General features: G+C 36.1%; 1 protein-coding gene across 1 annotated transcript in view; it reads left to right on the forward strand.

Moving 5' to 3' along the window:
* The window catches only part of F13A1 (coagulation factor XIII A chain), a 157,496-nt gene that overhangs the window by 55,657 nt on the left and 82,855 nt on the right, over positions 1–18,984 (forward strand). The window contains exons 5-6 of the mRNA XM_055322680.1: positions 13,325–13,443; positions 16,006–16,113. Of these exons, the coding sequence (XP_055178655.1) occupies positions 13,325–13,443; positions 16,006–16,113 (227 nt within the window). The remainder of the gene's footprint in view (positions 1–13,324; positions 13,444–16,005; positions 16,114–18,984) is intronic.

Raw genomic sequence — 18,984 nt, forward strand, 5'->3', positions numbered from 1 at the left:
CACCAACTTAACGTCCAACGTACGTGCTGGACTGAATTGATAACCACCACTCTGAGAGTCAGAGAGAAAATTATGAGCCTCATATTTCAAGAGAGAAAACAGACTCTGTGGTGTTAGATAAATTTCTCAAGGTCATATAGAAAATTAGAAAACAAGCTGAGGCCAAAACTTGGATATTCTTACTTGGTCAGGATAAGTTCTTTTGTTTTTTTTTTTAAACTGAACTGTTGGTATACTGTCGTGTGTAATAAGAGAAACAAGAAGTAGGTGCCAGCCGGGAAGTTTCTGTGATGTTTTACAACATTGGAAAGTCCTGTCATTAAAAATAAATAAATAAATAAAAATGAAACCAGGTTGATAGCTATAAGATCAAACGACAGTTTTCTTTGCAAAAAAAGAAAAAAATAATAAGCATGCCAACAAGGGCACAGGCTCCCTTTGAGGATATGTGCTAAGTAAAGAATCTCTGACATTTTCTTTGTAGAATTGCTTTATGAATAATAGTCTATCTTCTGAAGATATTTAAGTACCTGAAAAGTCCTTAACCAGCAAAACTAGCAAATTAGCACAAATCAAATAAACTTCCCAAGCTGGCCTGAGCTGTAATGTGATACAATATATTCGTAAGGAATGAAACGGATCCAATTGTTGAGGAACTACTTGACTGTGCTTCTTGGATTCATTTCTTTCCAGAGTTAATGGGTGGAAAAGTGGGCCTCAAGATTGGCTGTATTAGACCATTTTAGGAAGGCGATGGCTTTGGACACTTACAAGGGAAAAACACAAAAGCACAGACTCTGGAAATGCCATTTTTTTCTGTGCTCTACCATTTTCCAACTCCCAGAGATGGGAAGTGGTTCCTCACTCGCCGATAGCACACACAGCCTGCTGGAGTTCTCCACCCACTCTGATCTCCTTTGAGATGGAAAAGGTACCATGACGGTGCCAACTCAGAGTCACATTTGCTCTGCACATGAAGCCACTCCCTTGAAGAATGATTATATTCACCTGGCCTATCTTGCCTCTTTCTTTAGTGATGCTCAGCCTTTAGAGAAAGGGGAGACAGGAAAAGCTATTCCTAATCCCCTCACTCAAAATTTCTCCTTTATCTAAGGAGGTGACACGTTTTGCCTTTTTGAAAGGACCAAGCTATTATTTTTTTTTCCAAAGGATCAGAAACAAAACCAAATTCTGATTTAAGCTGGTAGGTAGTCTCTTAGGAGAGAACTTATATGATAGCATCCCCGGCACTGTAGTTTTCTTTCACCCCTGAGTTCACTTTGCAGAGCTTCACTTTAGTGACTTTGGAAATGGGACTTACTTTAACTTTAAAATAGCATGTAAATAAGCAAAAGGAAACTTTGAGCCCAGGCAGTGATGAATAGCCCTTTTTTCCCAAGGAAGTTATACAGATACTAAAATCAATAGGCTCTGCATTCATTTTTACATATTTGTTATAAATTCTTACTTTCTCTGTGTGTGGGGAGGCGAGTGGCAATTTCCAAGGGGGCTGAAATCAGCCCTACAAGTGAATCCCAAAATGGCTCAACCCACAATGTTGTTGTTATGCAGTTTTAAACTACCCCATTATTCCTATCAGAGGAATAGTAAAATAAATGAGGTCATTCTTCCTTACTTCTTGCCTCCTATTGCTCACCCTGGAAAGGTGCTTCTTTACAAGGCATGTGGAAGGTCTGTTCTGGTGGCAGAGCTGTGGGTAAAGCAGATGGACGTTTCATGTCACATTCACCAATGATGCCACATGGAATCTGTTTTTCTCTTGAGTTTAATTTGCCAGAGGTCACCTAGTATCAAGAAGTTGTCAATGGATCCTTGGTACTGCTACTACTCTTTAAGCTATTTAGACCTTGTTTCTCCTACCAGCTCTCATGGATTTGAGAGGTATAGCTCCCAATCCCCACACTTACACACACACACACACACACACACACACACACACACACACACACACTTTCTAACAGTTTAAGGTTAGAAAGGCAGGTTTCTAGAGCAGTGGGTTATTTGTCACTGTTTTTACTTTTAGTAGCATCCCCCATCTTACTAAGGTAAAGAGTTCACTTTTGCTTCAGGATCTAGTAAAACCTCAATATGCCTCTGAAACAAATCAAAAATTTGAACAAACACACACAAAACAACAACAACAAAAATTGCCAGAGGCAAATGATTAAGTTTTCCTATTTTTGTTAGCCTATCAAACATAGGGATTTTTTTTTTTGGAGTTTCCATGGTGATGTAATTTTTTTTTCTATCCTAGCTTTGGACAACTATATTTTAAAGTGACAGATCTGAGTAAAAACGGGGGAAAGAAAGCACTGCTTTCCACCCTCAATCTTCTTTTAAAATCATAAATAAATTTAAAATTAAAATCAAGGCTTCCCATTTGACTTCCTTGCCTTGTTGTAGATTCATGATTATGCCCGCTGGTTCTGAGGTGAGATTTAATTCAGCTGCTGGAAGGAAAAGGGTGGCCTAGTCTCAAGCTCAGAACTTCTCCTTATTCATAGTTTGCCATTTAAATTTGTAAGTTTCCATCAATAATAACCCAAAGCCCAAAAGTAAATCCTTCACTTTCTTCTTCTCTCACTCTCCAAGCTCCAGACATCCATCCCCATCTCTCAATCTTGCTGTAGGTATTTATTGTGCCAAGTTCCCAGGCACTCTGTGCTGGGTGCTGGGGATGCAGAGACCTGATCCCTTGGACTCAAAAAGTCACAGTCTACTTGGGAGACAGCTTAGTATTTAAGTCCTGGCTTCACCTCTTACTAGTACAATGGCCTTGGGAAAGATACTTTACTAATGTCGTCCTTAGTTAACTCATCTATAAAATGAGGAAAATGTAGTGCCTTTCTTTTAGAGATGTTATGAGTTTTAATGAGTTTAGTGTGCGTGCGTGTGCGTGTGCATGTGTGTGTGTGTGTGTTTACCATGTGGAGAAATTTCCTGGCACATGGTAAATACCAAAAACACACATTTTCAATTAATAACTAAATCACAGAACAATCTCCATTGGACAGATGTAACCACAGCATCCATAGGACACTAAGGGAATGGGGTTTAATCTAGCTTACACTGGGAAAAAAACAGGTGCAGGGGGACCTGAAGAAGATCTAAAAGGCATGGATATATGGTGATATCTAATAATGAGGAAAATTGATACTTAAAAGATGAACTTAACCTCTTATTAAATAGGCAGCTTCACTAAAACTAGCTTTTTAAAAACTTTTTAAAAAATTTACTTTCTTCTAATGATGAAAGCCTTACAGAATAAAAATATTGAAAGCATAAAAGAACTGTGATCTACAAATCACAGACACTGCTAATGTTTTGGTGTATTTTCTTTTTTTTATAATTTTTATTTATTTATGATAGTCACACAGACAGAGAGAGAGTGAGAGAGGCAGAGACACAGGCAGAGGGAGAAGCAGGCTCCATGCAGGGAGCCCAATGTGGGACTCGATCCCGGGTCTCCAGGATCACGCCCTGGGCCAAAGGCAGGTGCCAAACTGCTGCGCCACCCAGGGATCCCTGTTTTGGTGTATTTTCATCCTCTAATGCCTTTTTGAAATTTATTTACTTATTTATTTATCTATTTATTTATGAGAGAGAGAGTGCATGCATGCATGGGCAGAGGTATGGGGCAGAGGAGGAGGAAGAGGGAGAGAATGTCAAGCAGATACTGTGCTGAGCACAGACCTCATCATGGGGCTTGATCTCTCCACCAAGTGGAAACCAGGAGTCAGTAGATTAACTGACTGAGCCACCCAGGCACCCCTTAAAGCATTTTTGAATGGTTTTAATTTTTAACTGACAGTTAATTGAATACATTGTCCTTTTCAAATATGCACATGTAGTTGTATATATGGTAAAAAGTGATCTTTCCTTCTCACATACTTCTGATCCTTGAGAACCTCCGTAGAATACTTTAACTGTGTGTATTGTTCTGGATAATTCTGCTATAATTTTACATATTAATGTCCATATATACTTCTACAGAGTTTGGATTTTTCTAAAACACAGGTGGCATTCTTTATGCATATTACTCTATATTTTACTTCATTGTATAATATATCTTACAGAGTTTTTTATATCAGTACATACATATTCTTTTTAATGACTACTGGCTGTGGTTATGCCATAATCAATTTGGTCTTTCGCTTACAAATACGTTGATTGCTTCCCATTTTCATTGTAGCATACCATGCTATATTGAATGTTTCACATAGATGTTAAACAATATTATTTCTGTAGAATGAATATATAGAAATGGCATTGATAGGTCAAAGTCAGTTCACATTGTAAATTTGCATAGATACTGCCAAACTACTCTTTACAAAAGGCTGCTGTAGTTTATAATGCAGCCACACTATAAGAGAATACCAAATCTTCACACCTTCATTGACATCAGGTATTGCCATTTGTTTTAATATTTGCTAATATGATGGGCAAACTATGGTATTACATTGACATTTCATGGTTTAGTTCATGTGTCTCTAATTATTGGTGAAACTGAACATTTTTTATATATTTATCGAGTATTACATTTCTTGACCTGTTCATGTCCAGGACAATTTAGGTGAATTAAGGGTTGGCAGGAAGAGACACATGCAAATCTTTTAAATCTATTGATAAGTTTTGTGTTAGTGGGAGAAAAATATCTTACTGAAAATTTTTTCCCACAGGAATAGCCAGTTGTCAAAACATCATTTATTGATCAGATCTATCATTACCTATTGATTTTTTAAATGCCATCTTTATCATCTACTAATATCTAATATACATTTAGCTCTATGCATATATTTATCTATCACTGTGTCAAAATCAGTTTTCATTATAGCTTTCTTTTAGATGGCTATAATCAGGGATGCCTGGGTGGCTCAGTGGTTGAGCGTCTGCCTTTGGATCAGGGCCTGATCCCGGATTCCCAGGGTCAAGTCCCACATCAGGTTCCTTGCATGGAGCCTGCTTCTCCTCCCTCTGTCTGTGTCTCTGCCTCTTTCTGTGTCTCTCATGAACAAATAAAATCTTTATTAAAAAAAAAGAATAGATGGCTATAATCATAGTAATGCTACATAAGAAAGAACCAGAAATTGTCACTGGTCTACAACAACAAGCATGTTATCTCATGGATCTGGGGCTTGTCTGTGGTTGGGATCATGGAGACTGGGCTGGACTGGCCAGCTCTGCTTTGGATGAGAGTAACCAGAGAGGCCCCACCCCTCACCACAAAGCTATAGAGCTGCTCTGCTCCATGTATCTCTTATCCTCCTGAGACTAGTGGGCTTGCTAGGGCATATTTTTCTCATGGTGATGGCAGACATGCAAGAGTATATGCTCAAGTATGCAAACACATTCCAATCCCCTGCCTACATCACTTTGACTAACACCTTTTAGCTAAAGTAAGCCCCAAAGTCAAGAGGGGGATGTTGTACCTTTAGGAAGAAGGATTAGTAGTTACATGGCAAAGGCATGAATATAGGAACAGATGAACTGGGGCCAAAGTTCAATCTACCATGGGGGGGGGGGAGTCCTCCCATCCTTATTCATTTTCAACGTTTTATTTTTGCTCTATTTTCATCGCATTGTCTTTTCAGATAAACTTTTAAATCAACATGCAAATTTCCAAAAAAAAAATCTCAGTGAAATTTTGGTTGGGTTTTCATTGGCTATAGAAACTAATTTGGGTAGAATCTATATTTTTACAATATTGAATCTTCACATGCAATTAGAAACATTTTAAATGTTTTTATTTATTCAAGTTTTCTTTTATGCCCTTTGGAAGGTTTACTTTTATTATTAAAACTTACAAACCAACTCAAAAGTAGAAAGAGTACTACAATGAATATCTATTTACATATCTCCCAGTCTCAGTAATTATCAAGATTTTGCTACATCTATGCCTTGTTAGTCATGTAACATTACTCTAGCCCCTATTTTCTGTTAAAAATCTGAGAATCAGATTTATCTTCAAGAAAATCATTTTCTTTTTGTGGTAGGGATGGGAACGTAGAGCAAGAATACTATGTAAGTCATGCTATATGCTTCCCAGGGCATCCATCCCATAAACGATACATAATGTCTGGTTTTCACTCTTTGTGATGTTTAGATTTATCAGTAGGGTCAGGCTTTGTCAGTTTTATCTATCCATTATGAAATTCCTCACTAATTTTTAACAAGTGATTTCAGCCTAGATTCATTATTTCATTAGGGATTGCAAAATGGTGATATTCTAATCTACCATCCCTTCTGCATTTATTAGCATCAATTATTTTGTTGCTTTGAGGTAGTATTCATATAAGAGTCTAGATATGTGTCTCTTTCCTTATTTCTAAGTTATCAGAATAATGAGGTGGTTTTTAGCACCCTGCAAAGATAACCAATGAATTTTAAAATTACTATAAATTTATGAATATTGACATTTTTGTGTTTTAACCCTTTCCAATGACTTATTTTTGATATTTGAATTGTCATATTCTTGGACAGTGGGAACCCCTTTAAGTTTATTTGATTCCTTTGTCATGACTCCTAGAATCTTTCATAGCCTCTTTACTTTCTGGTAGGAAGAAGTATTTCAAGCTTATCTTATACATTTCCTTACCCAGATTTGTAATGAGTCATTTCTCTTAGGGAACCTGAGTACCTTCTGTTAAGGAAGGGGGGAGGGATATGAATGGTATTTAGAGATCATAATCCAGGCTAGAGAGACCCATGGCTACTATATTGATTGTTTCTTCTAGTTCTTTTCAGTGGATAGAACTTGAAAAAGGGGTTTTTAAAGAGAAAATGCATCATTAGCTATTATTGATATTTGCAACTTAAATTTATTTTTTTCTAAAATCCTTTTGTTTGATATTTTATTATAATGCAATTAGATTTCTAATGATCATAGTATGCTCTGATTGAAACACTTTCATAGTATTGCAGGGACTAGTATAAATAGAAAAAAAATCTCTTAAGAGTATTCATTGATGAAAAGTCATGGTGAAAGCAAACCTCCAAAAATGTATTTGTAGGCCTTAGAAGAATAAGCAAATAATATGGGAGGAGATAACCAGTCCCTCCCTTTATGCATATCTTTTAAATGTTTAATGTTATATCTCCCTAAAACAGAGATATTTGATGGTAGTTAGAATGGCCATCTTTCAATATTTAAAAAATCACACTTCCCAGTGGGTGAACAAAATAGGAGTAACCTAGAATTTAACTGACTAAGCCTCTTCTTAAGTGAAGAGGTCTTCCAACTCCAGAGTGTATTATCAACTTGAATCATTATTTTAGTGCAAATACAATTTAATTTTGGTGAAATGAGATTCATCCCTCAAAAGGATTAGTAACTGCATTCACTGAATCTCACGTTCTTCATTGTAAATTATGAAGAAATGAATGGTAGCTAGAAGATCAAAGGAATTTCAGCTACAGGTGCAGTGGCATCACATGTACTAGGAAAAATACCTATATTTTGAATTAAAAAACAAACAGTGGTATTAAATTTGCAATTTAATTATAAGCCAACTATCCCAACCTTTTAGGTAGCAAGAATACAAAAAAAAGTTAAGTTTTACAAAATATTTCCTAAGAGGTGCATGTTCTAATAAAATAAAAGCACTGAAAAATATCTTGCTAGAGTGAAGTTATCTTGGAAAAGTTATTACCAAAGCTAAATATTTTTATTTCACACTATCTACACTCAAAAATAGCTTAAGAGACTAATTTCTGGCTAAAATCATCAAAGGATTTGTTAGTCAAAAAAAACTTAATTGCAAGGATGAACAGAGAAGAAACAAAGAAGCTGCCCACCCCAAAGTTTATACTCATTAGGATTTCTGTAGTATTATTGCACTGATATATATCTCTTAATATCAAAATGTGGTAATCATGGAGTTAATCAGTGCTAATGTCATTTTCAAATGAAAAACAAAACAAACCTGATGCAATCTGACCAAAAATGTGTCAATATACAGTTTCAACTTATTTTACAAGACACCTACATTTACACAATAAGCTCCAGGCAGTATTTTCAAAAAAAAGTTATTTGAATTTACCTTGACATGCTATAAATGACTAAGTTACACCATTTAAAAAGTATTTAATAATTTTATGCATTAAATTTATTTATTCAATACATTTTTCTTTTCCTAAGTACTTTTTTCTTTCTTTTGAGTCAGAAAAAGACTATGTATATAAGTTTAGGAGAGGAAACACAGAAACAAAGGTAACTTACAGAAATGTATGGGGCTGAGAAGACCAGCAACCATGTGAACTTCATTCAGGTACGATGTTTTCCAAGGATGAGTCAGTCCGATAGCCATTTTACAAAGATTTTATTTGTTTGTTTGTTTGTTTGTTTGTTTATTTATTTATTTATTTATTTAGGGTCAGGGCAGAGGGAGAGAATCATAAGCAGGCTCCATACCTAGTGCAGAGCCCAACATGGGACTTGATCTCACAACCCTGAAAGCATGACCTGAGCCGAAATCAAGGGTCAGACTCTTAACTGACTGTGTCTCCTAGATGCCCCCATTTTACAAAGATTTAAAAGAAAAACTTCCTTTTGAAGTCATATTTTTTAATGCTTTCATTCTTATTCAAAATCAGTCCAGCTCTTACTCTGTAGCAGCAGGAGTTACAATAGCAATTTCTGGCAGCTGCAGTACTAAGTATCATATCCTGCATGCAAGTCATTATAAAAAGAAAAATGAAAGAATGCCTTTCCCTCTGGATTAAAAAGAAATTAATAAAACAAATGAGGAAAAATAGCACTAAATCTAAAATGATTTGCAAAGGAATATTATGTAATAAGTAGCTTGAAGTTAAAATATAAGGCTTCAAATTTTATTTCTTTGATTTTGCTTATGCATTTTTCTCTTACCCTGCAAATCTTGATTTCTAATGTCATTAACATGATTACTTATGTTATATCCATTTCAAAATAGCAATATCAATATTATTAGTAAAAATATGCTTACTAAAACAGTTTACTCTTTTTTCATTTTGTTTATTTTATAGTTTTTCTTTACGTTATATTCTACCGGGGATATACAGTGGAATTACTCTGTTTTAAAGAAACTTGAAATGGTTTTCTGTGGTTAAGCCACTAATCTATTTACAGAGTCATGTTCATTTGTTTCATTTTGACTTTATTTATTTAGAAATTTCTTTGTCTTTGATTTCTATTTAGTTTTGTCTTATAACTTTATAAAACATTTATGTAACCTCAAAGTCAAATTACAAAACAATAAAAATACTTCAGAGAGAAAGTCTAACTCCCAAAAATCCCTCCTACACTTTGGATAATAATTTTGTTAGTTTTTGGCTTATCTCTACATTTAAAAATACAAGCACATGCATGTATGTATGTAAGTATGTATGCCTACCTATTTACCTCCTTCCTTTCTTAAATGAAAGGTAATAAACTATGTACATTTTTGTGCACCTTTTTTAACCTAACAAGAGATCCTGGATATCCTTCCCTAACAATATATAGAGATTTTCTCAATGCCTTATGCAGCTCTTCATTATATAACATACTTAATTCGGCCATTTTTTTGTTCCAGGAATTCCCCAATTCTTCTAGAGATGCTGATGGTATTACTTCTTGCTCCCCACCTTTAATATTATATAATTATCTGGAATAAAATATATACATATTCTAAGCCCCTTATCATACTCTCTTAAATTTTATGTATATATAAATTATAAAATAAGTTATATAAATATGTTATATATATATATATAAAGTATTATGAAAAGGCATGGAGAACATCTGGAAAGTTCAACATCTGCCTAAAAAGACATTTTATTATAAGAAAATACAGAAAAATAAAAAGAAGAAAATAGTCAAAGATAAAAGAGAAAGAAATTCTCAGAGCTGAAGAAAGACTCACATTGTCAAACTGTAAAGGATCAGAGTATATCAAACCTGGCAAATGAAAAAAAGACCTCCACCTAGATGCAAACTTTTTAAATGTCAGAACTTCAAAGAAAAAGCCAAACTTTAAAGTCAAGTTAAAAAATATTATCTGTAAAAGTATAAAAATAGATTGAAATTGTATTCTTGTGGATAAAAATTTATTTGTAAACCTTTGCAGTTCTTGGGTTACTACCCAGTTAAAATTGCTTTCATACATTTATTTTCTGTTTGCGTTTCCTCTTCTGTGAACTGGTTTTCCTTTTGCTTACTTTTTAATTGCACTTTGTGATTTTCTCATCAATTTATTGGAATTCTTTATATATAAAGAAAAATTGCTAACATTTTCTGTTGTTGCTAATATTTATCTGTTTGTTATGCACTTTTAAATTGTATTATATCTGAAATTCAAGTTCTCTATTTATATTTTTACAAAAAAACATTCAGGGTCACCTGGGTGGTTCAGTCAGTTGGGCACCCAGTTCTTTATTTCACTTCAGGTCATGATCTCAGGGTCATGGGATTGAGACCCGCATTAGTCTCTGTGCTGGGTATGGAGCCTGGTTAAGATTCTCTCTCTCCCTCTCCCTCTCCACCCTCTCTCCACTCACACTCCTCTCTATCTTTCTCTAAAATAAATAAATACATACATACATAAACATTTTAAATTTCTAAAAAATTTTTTCTATTATTTTTGTTCAGATACTTTTTCATCTAGAGACCAAATATTTAATTTTTTCATATTTAATTTTTAAATTTTACTTTAAATTTATTATGCTTTCCATTTTTAATTCAGATTTTAAATTAATTTGCCACTTATTTTGATGTACAAAAATATACTTTTCACAATTTTCTCAGCTGAATTTAATAATCGCTCCAGTCATCTTCTTTGATTTACAGTATTTTCTTTATCATATATTAAATTCATAGAAACATGCAAACAATAACATCTATTTCTAAGCTCTCTATTTTGACCCATTAATCTATTTTTATTTTTATACCGATCATGTAAATTATAGCAGCTCAAAATACAATCTAATTTCTAATATTTTATAGGACAAGGACATAAACTTCTCATATTGTAATAAAAACATGTTAAAAACACATTCCCAAATGGCACTCCTAGACCCCATTGATCTTAAGAGGAGATTTCTAGGTCACTAACCTAATCTGAAACCTACTTGACTAAGAAGTTTATTATTACAATGGTCACAGCAGTTAGGCCACTATTATAAAAGGATAAAAACAAAAGCGGCCTTTTGTCCAGGTAGAGGACTATGCATATAAATGGTCAATGCCCCTTCACACACACTCTCCTGTGATTTTTCTATTAAAAGTGTTCTTTTGTGCTTCTACTCAGAAATATTGACCTCAACCTCAGTTTCCACTTTTCTGGGTTTGTTTCACTTGGAAAAGAAGCTCTCACTTCAGTGTAGGGGCCATACTGTCCCCAGGTACAGACTGCTGGTGAAACAGTGGCATTCTCCCTCCAGACCCTGAAAGGCCAGAATGAAGCATCAGAGCTCACATCTGCAAGGGCAGAGGGAAGCCTGCAGCACATTTGTCATTAACTCTAATTTTCCTGGAAATATAAAATGGCTTTGGAATGAATGAGCTATTGCTGCGACATGAATGAATTTCAGACAACTGACCTGAGTGAAAGAAGCTAGACTCCCAAAAAAGGACACACCGGAGGATTCTTTTTACATAAAATTCTAGGAAATGCAAATGAATTTACAGCGAGAGAAAGAAGATTAATGGTTCCCTGGCAGGAGTGGGAGGTCAGAGAGAGAATCCAGAGGGAGGCATTACAAAGAGACTCAAGGAAATTTTTGCAGTAATGGATATGTTTATTATTTTGATTGTGAAATTGCACACATATCAAGTGTGCAATTATTAGATATTAGTACCTACGTAAATGTGTGTGTGTGTTTACAGTTACATAAAACCAGGCAAATAGTAAGGCAAGAGGTAGAGAACAGAAAGAGGAAGATATAACAAAAGTACTGGTGAGGAGTTAAGAGCAAGGACTCTCCGAAGGTTTTCTGGACTATATAAGATAGAGCCCAGAATAAGGATCTAAGCTAGTTGGACAGAGCACTGCTTTGCAAACCTTAATGTGTGCATAAATCCCCTGCAGATCTTGTTAACTGCAGAGTCTGATTTAGTAGGTTTTGAGCTGAGGCCTGAGACTCTGCATTTCTCAGTAACTCCCAGGTGATGCTGATGCCACTGGTCTTTCAATGATTCTTTGAATAGCAAAGGGCTAGAGCACTTGTTCCCGGTTTTGGTTGCATATGAGAATCACTGGAGAGGTTGAAACAAACGAATAAAATTAGAAGGCAAACTTACACACACACATACACACACACCACACACACTCGATGCCTGGCTATTGCCCCCAGCCCCCATAAATTCTGATTTAATCAACCTAGAGTTCAGTCCAGGTGGAATTAAAAAATTTTAAATCTACCCAGATGATTCTAATGTGCAGCCAAGAGTGACAGCTACTCCAAAGAGAGTCATAAAAGTCTTATCATGGAATGAAGAGGGAAGAACCCTGAAAGGGTAACAGGGAGCCAGAGGGACATAATAAACCATGTACCCAGTCAGAACCAAACATGTCCATATTCCAAACATGCAAATTTACCTGAGTATGATTTATACCTGTATGGTCCTGCCTTTGTTAGTGATGCTTTTGTTGCTTTCATACCTGGTCTGGGAATAAGTTCCAGGCCAATTACTAAAAGAAAGATGGGGAGTATAGCCTTCCTGAGATTATAGCCACAGGGAAGAAAAGTCCTGGCGGTGGAGGAAGCTGACTCGAGAGGCTGGTCAGACACACACACTTACCAGCACATCCACAAGGACTGTTCATTGGTAGGAGATGACCTCCAGCCTGCCTCCTCCTGTCAGTGACAGACCACACGCCAGGCAGGACAGACTATACTGCATTCTTCTAATACATTTCAGACTTGTTTTAAAACTAATTTCAGTTTAGCTAGTTTTCTATTAACATTAATAGCTTGGAAATTATTTTTTGATCTGTGATACAGATTCTCATCTGCATCATGGATTTCTGATTCTGAAACTACTAATGTCCCAGAATCCTAAAAATATTTAATGAGACATGTCAATTTAATTGTGCTACTTGGAACTTAAAGAGCCAGAGTTTGTCAGCATTTTGCTAACAAATGTCATCCTTTACACGCTAATCTTGGCTACTGATTAGATTCACCATTGCTGAAATTACGTATCAGGAAACGAGCTCTCTTTAGTGAAACGAAAGACATTTTTTTATTTAGTTGATTAAAATGCAGCTTAGGACCAAAACAAACTTGCGAGTATCTAAAAATGGCCTGGTTTGGTAATGGTCATTATGTTTAAATTCTGACACAGAGGATGCTGTGTACCTGGATGGTGATAAAGAAAGAGAAGAGTATGTCCTGAATGACATTGGGGTTATTTTTTATGGAGACTTCAATGACATCAAGAGTAGAAGCTGGAGCTACGGTCAGGTGAGCCATTTAAAATTTGTCATTGTCAAGGACATTTTTCCTTAATTTTTTTTTTGCCACATGTATCACTACAAGGTGCCATATGTCGATCTCAGACATGCACAATTTCCTACCTTTCAGGATCTGAGACTCCAAGACAGACAGCCCAGGAGTAGAGACTTAGAAAGGCAACTGCATAATTCATCCACTGAAAGCACATATCTTCGGGTATTACAATGTTACGGAGATCAGAGATTCTACAGATAACATGGCATTCTAGTGAGAAATGCTTGGCGTTCAGTACAGTGAAATCTCATTAGCTCAGACATTGTTCTTCAACATGGAATGGGCTGAAGTTTTCCTTTTCTTATAAGGAAAAGTGTTTGATAATGCTGCAAAGGATACTGCAAGGTGTGTGTTCAACTCAAAGAAGTCACCTTTTTTGTTAGTATAAGATAGTAGAAAATTAGAAATTAAAATTAGAAAAGACAGTCACCATTTCATCAGAGGAGGGCCCACTGGACTTTCACCTCGAGACCTTTTATCAGCTGCAGTCTCAAATTACTGTCTGGATATAAAATAGCAAATGGCATTCCATTTAAGATATTCAATAATTCAAACTATTTCAGTTTGGTATCTCTAACAATGGAACAAGTGACTGAAATTTCTACCATATTTCCATAAGAATGCATGTCCTGTGGTTCAGCAAAGACTTTTCATTAGCAACATGAGAAAAATAAGTGTGTCATTTCTCAGAATTTTGGCAGAGGTGATTGGAATTGTGCACCATTGTTCTGGATATCCAGGAGCATAGATTTCATGGAACCTGGCCTCATCAATCACATGATACTTTATTGGCTTCTAATGGCTTCTTCTGACTTCCATGTAAGCTTTCCTTGCATCCCTTACCCCTGCTCCAGCCTGGCCATTGGGACCTATGTCATTACTACTTCTTGTCTTGTCTGCCTGACTTTATGATCCACTCCTTCACCCAGACTACTGAGAATTGCATACCCAATGCTCAGGTTTGCCCACCTGTATTTCTGATGTCCTGCCAAACTAATCATCTGTGTGTTTTTCTCCTGTTTTTGGATCCCCCAAGCTCCCTGGTTACAAGGCCTCACTTCTTGAGTGACATACAGTCTATAATATTGCCTATTGTCTAGTGCTCTAATTCCTAACGTTTAGGTGTGATTCTATTTATGTCCCCAAAGTGACATTATGTAGAGAGGTAATAAGGAAAAAGTCACCAAGGTGGGTAACAGGGAGGAGTGGGAAAGAGTCCCAAGCATAATCAGGGTACTCCTCAACCAGCATGCTGAGTAGCCTTTGGGTAGACACCCTTGAACATGGCCACCATCAGTCTCTATTGTCATTCAGAGTCCATTAATTTGAGTCTTTCAGTCCAAACAAGCAGCCAAGCAATGATGCAGGGAAACAACCAGTTCTGTGACTATTTCATTACCTCTCCAATTCACTGCTTCGTGTCCCAGACTGAGAGATGGTACTTAATAAGAACCAGAATAATGAGTTCTTTATATACCTGAAGAACTCGTGCCCTAACTTTACTGTATCCATTCCATCAGTTTAGGGTTCCCAGAAAGTTGGTATCTTAACTGGATTTAATAAAGAACTATACATTAATTAGCCATTAAGACTATGGTTTCTGTCACAAGTATTTGGGTGGATATGCAAGGTGTTTGTATTCAGGGAAATCTCTTGTACACTGAGGTACGGTATGGGTGAAATCTCCCCATTTTGCCATTTTATTACTACTTTGACCTTGTTCCTTAAAAAAAAAAAAAGTCCTTGTGTTGCATGGGGCCAGTAGTTCTTTCTAAGGAAAATGAACTATGAACAGCCTTCTATGCTGCTCTCCATAGGACACCTTGAAACATCTTTAAGAACAGAGAGATCCTGCAATGGAACTGACTACCAGGCTGTTCCCTTGATAATATAATCTTTCTCTAGGCCTCCCTACCCTCTCTTTGACCCTGAAGTCTATCTTGTTTTAAAAGAGAAGAAAACTTGGAAGGCATTTGTGACATGAGGTGTCCTGCTATGTTCTGTGCAAGGTATACAGGCCTCGAGTATCTCCCTGTGATACACTTGAGAGCCATTTATTTTTGAGAAGCATAAGGATTCAAGTAACCTTTGAAGTTTTAAGGTTTTAGCCTCACTTTGGTACATTGTTTATTCCTTTGCTTTGGGCACTAGAACCCACATATTAGAGAAATCTTCTAAATTAACTTGTACAATCTTCTGAAGAACTTCAGGTCCTGTTCAGGGTCCTCAAGGACTCATGGTCCTTGAGTATACCAGCTTTCCAGTAATTCTGTTTGTTTCTAGATTGCTTTTAAGTTTTTATTCATTTTACTGAAAAACAAAAGATGATGTCTTCTTCCTTCTACTTTAATACTTCATATTAAAGATTACGGGTGATTATGGGAAATACACATCTCTAAACATTAGGTTGTGTTTTCATTTTGTTTTTTGGCAGAGAATATCGGGCTTGGAAAGTGGATGGACATTAAGTTGTTTCCTTTTTTTTTTTCATTGAATTTTTTAATTTTTCCCAAATAGTTTGAGGATGGCATCCTTGATGCTTGCCTATATGTGATGGACAAAGCACAAATGGACCTTTCTGGTAGAGGGAATCCCATCAAAGTCAGCCGTGTTGGGTCTGCAATGGTAAGAAACTACTGATTACTAATGTTAATTACACATGTTATTTGCCTCAGTGTATATGTCAGTTCATTAAGAGTCATTGAAATGATGACTTATGCTTAAACTTTTATTTGTAAGAGTCTTGAATTCCCTGCACTTGTCAAGTGCTATAAAACAAAATCTTATCTCATACTGTATGTTTCTTTGGCTTCAGAAAAATGGTGATAGATGACATGATACTATAGGCCGCTTATTCTTTAGTCTCTTGCTTAGGAACTGAGGAGTGACCATGACAAAATGTCAAAGACTATAATCTATCAAGCAAACAAACATCAAGGAACTCCAAAAAAAGAAAAAAAAAACCGTGCAAGACACAGCGTTTCTCCATTTTCATACCCATAGGGAGAATAAAGAAGTAAATGACTCTAAATCTTAGCTTCTATTATAATGATACCTCACCATAGGGCTTTACAGTTTATGAAAGTTAGTTTAGCTTATAGTTTGTAGTTAATTATTCATATTAACTGTGTGAAATAAGTAGGGCAGACATTACACATGCCATTTCATACGTTAGGAAACAAAGCAATAACACCTTGTTAGTGACAAAGCCTCAGCTGGAACCCAAGTCTCCTGCCTCCAAATATAGACATTTTCTGCTTCCCATGCTGCTCTTTGTAGGAGATCCTGAAACATCTTCAAGAATGCAGAGATCCTACAATAGAACAGCTTCCAGGAGAGGAGATAGAATTATCAAGAATGGGAAGGTTGGGGGTCAGGTGGGAAAGTGGATTAAATGTGATGCCCCCCCCCAAAAAAAAATGTGATGCCCAAGTTCTGTGCGGTCCTGGACTGTCCTGACAAACACAACACATAGATCCTGCCTTTAGTGCATTAAAAAGCATACCAAATATGGTTCTTAAGCAGAATATTACTAAAGAAACATTAAGAGAGGTGCTATTTCATACAAAGACTGAGCAAAAAAATAAAAATCTATCTTATCATTTTCCTTAAGTTTTCTAAAAAACAAATTCTTTAGAAGAAAATTGTCTTTGAGTTTGGTCTGAGTCAAATAAAATCAATATAATTCTTGTAAACATATTAGAATGAGAACAATATGAAATAAATTTCTGGTTAGCTTATAAGAAGAAGGGCTTTTTTTTATTAGTTCCTAAGCTTCATGTAAATTTAAAAGATCATGAGTGTAAAAAAAGGCAAAGCCAATCTCGTAAGACAGTTTTGTTTTCTGTTGTTGGTTCACATTCTATAACGAAAAGATGGTGAATTCTAAAGAAGTTAGGAATTTCTTTATAATAACTATTTATTACAATATACATTAGATCTGTAGTTGATCACTGCTATTGCTGCTTCAAGACAAAATTCCCATTTTTCTTTTCCTTTGAAGTTACCATTGCAGGTTTACAGTGAGAAGAAAGCCGAAGCTCTCAGTGGTCGAATATGAACTAATGCCTTCGTAAGCATTCTGAAATGACACGCCACCAGCCTGAGCTTATTCACATATTATGCATATTTTTACTAATCTAAAAATCACTGCCTAACACAAGCCAATGCAAGAGGGAAGTAAACACCAAGAAGCTAACCCAACACTTTCCGTGGTGGCATCTGGCCAAGTGGAATTGGTGGAATCTTGTGTTAAGCACACAATCCTAATGCAAATTGCTTTGAGTCTTATTAATCACAAAAAGCCTATGGAGTTCTAATTTTGAAAATCCATAACTCAAATACAATATTTAGAACTAGAGAGAATCTATAGCGGGTGGTCGGTGGGGAGGGATGGTTTGGTTTGATATTGTAGTTTTGGTTTGTATTTCCCTGATGTTAAGTTACGTTGAGCATCTTGTCCTGTCTGTTGGCCATCTGGATGTCTTCTTTGGGAAAAGTGTTTGTTCATGTCTTCTGCCCATTTCTTAATTAGATTGTTTTTTTTTGGGGGGGGGTGTTGAGTTCGATATTCTTTATAGATTTTGGATACTAGCCCTTTATCAGATATGTCATTTGCCAGTATCTTCCCCTGTTCTGAAACATGCCTTTTAGTTCTGTTGATGGTCTCACCCTGGGCGTTTTGGGTGATATTTCTGTTTCCACCTCCACCATTGTTTATGTACACAAAATATACGTTTGATAGTTTTTGAAACCCTTTCATATCCATTTTCTCCCTTAATTCTTAGAAGAGCTTCATAAATCTTTTCAAAATCTATTCAGTTGTAATGATTTTAGAAACTGAAATTTTGAGCCTCTGAAAATCAATAAAAGACATGACACTTTTAAAAAAGCAACTGTTTTCTGGTCATTTAGGCAATTCTGTTCACAAATTCTGGATATCTATCCTGAAATTACTGAGTGAAGCTAAACATAGACTGAAAGAAAAACAAAACAAAGACCCCCTCAAATTTCTCAAAGCTTTGCCTTAAAAAATGAGAAGATGCATTTAGAAAGCCCAGAAACAAAATGGTCTAAAGTTGCATGAGTCTGGACAGAATATTGATACTGACACAGAGGACCCTGTGCATGGTTTCTTAGAGGGCTGGCCTCGTCTGCTGAAAGAACACAGACTGCTGCAGGGTGTTTTAGGAATTCTTCTTAAGTATCTCCCCAGCCTGGTCACTGAGGCTGGAAATTCCTTTCACAGGATACATATACTAGAACAGATGTACAGGGTGACATGCAAATTCTCTGGAAGGGGCAATGCATTGACTTATGTTCAATTTCCTGGGATCAAATGCCACCAGAAAGGAGGGGGGATGAGCAGCCTGGAGAGGTCAGAGTAGGGAAGAGGCAAGAGCAGATGACTGAAGCCTCAAAGACAAATTTGCCTACTGTGGTCGCCACAAATTCTACCACAGAAGATTGGCAGGGAATTTGCAGGGAAGTGGTGGG

This window comes from Nyctereutes procyonoides, unplaced genomic scaffold (genome assembly GCF_905146905.1).
Source record: "Nyctereutes procyonoides isolate TBG_1078 unplaced genomic scaffold, NYPRO_anot_genome, whole genome shotgun sequence".
Classification (NCBI taxonomy): domain Eukaryota; kingdom Metazoa; phylum Chordata; class Mammalia; order Carnivora; family Canidae; genus Nyctereutes; species Nyctereutes procyonoides.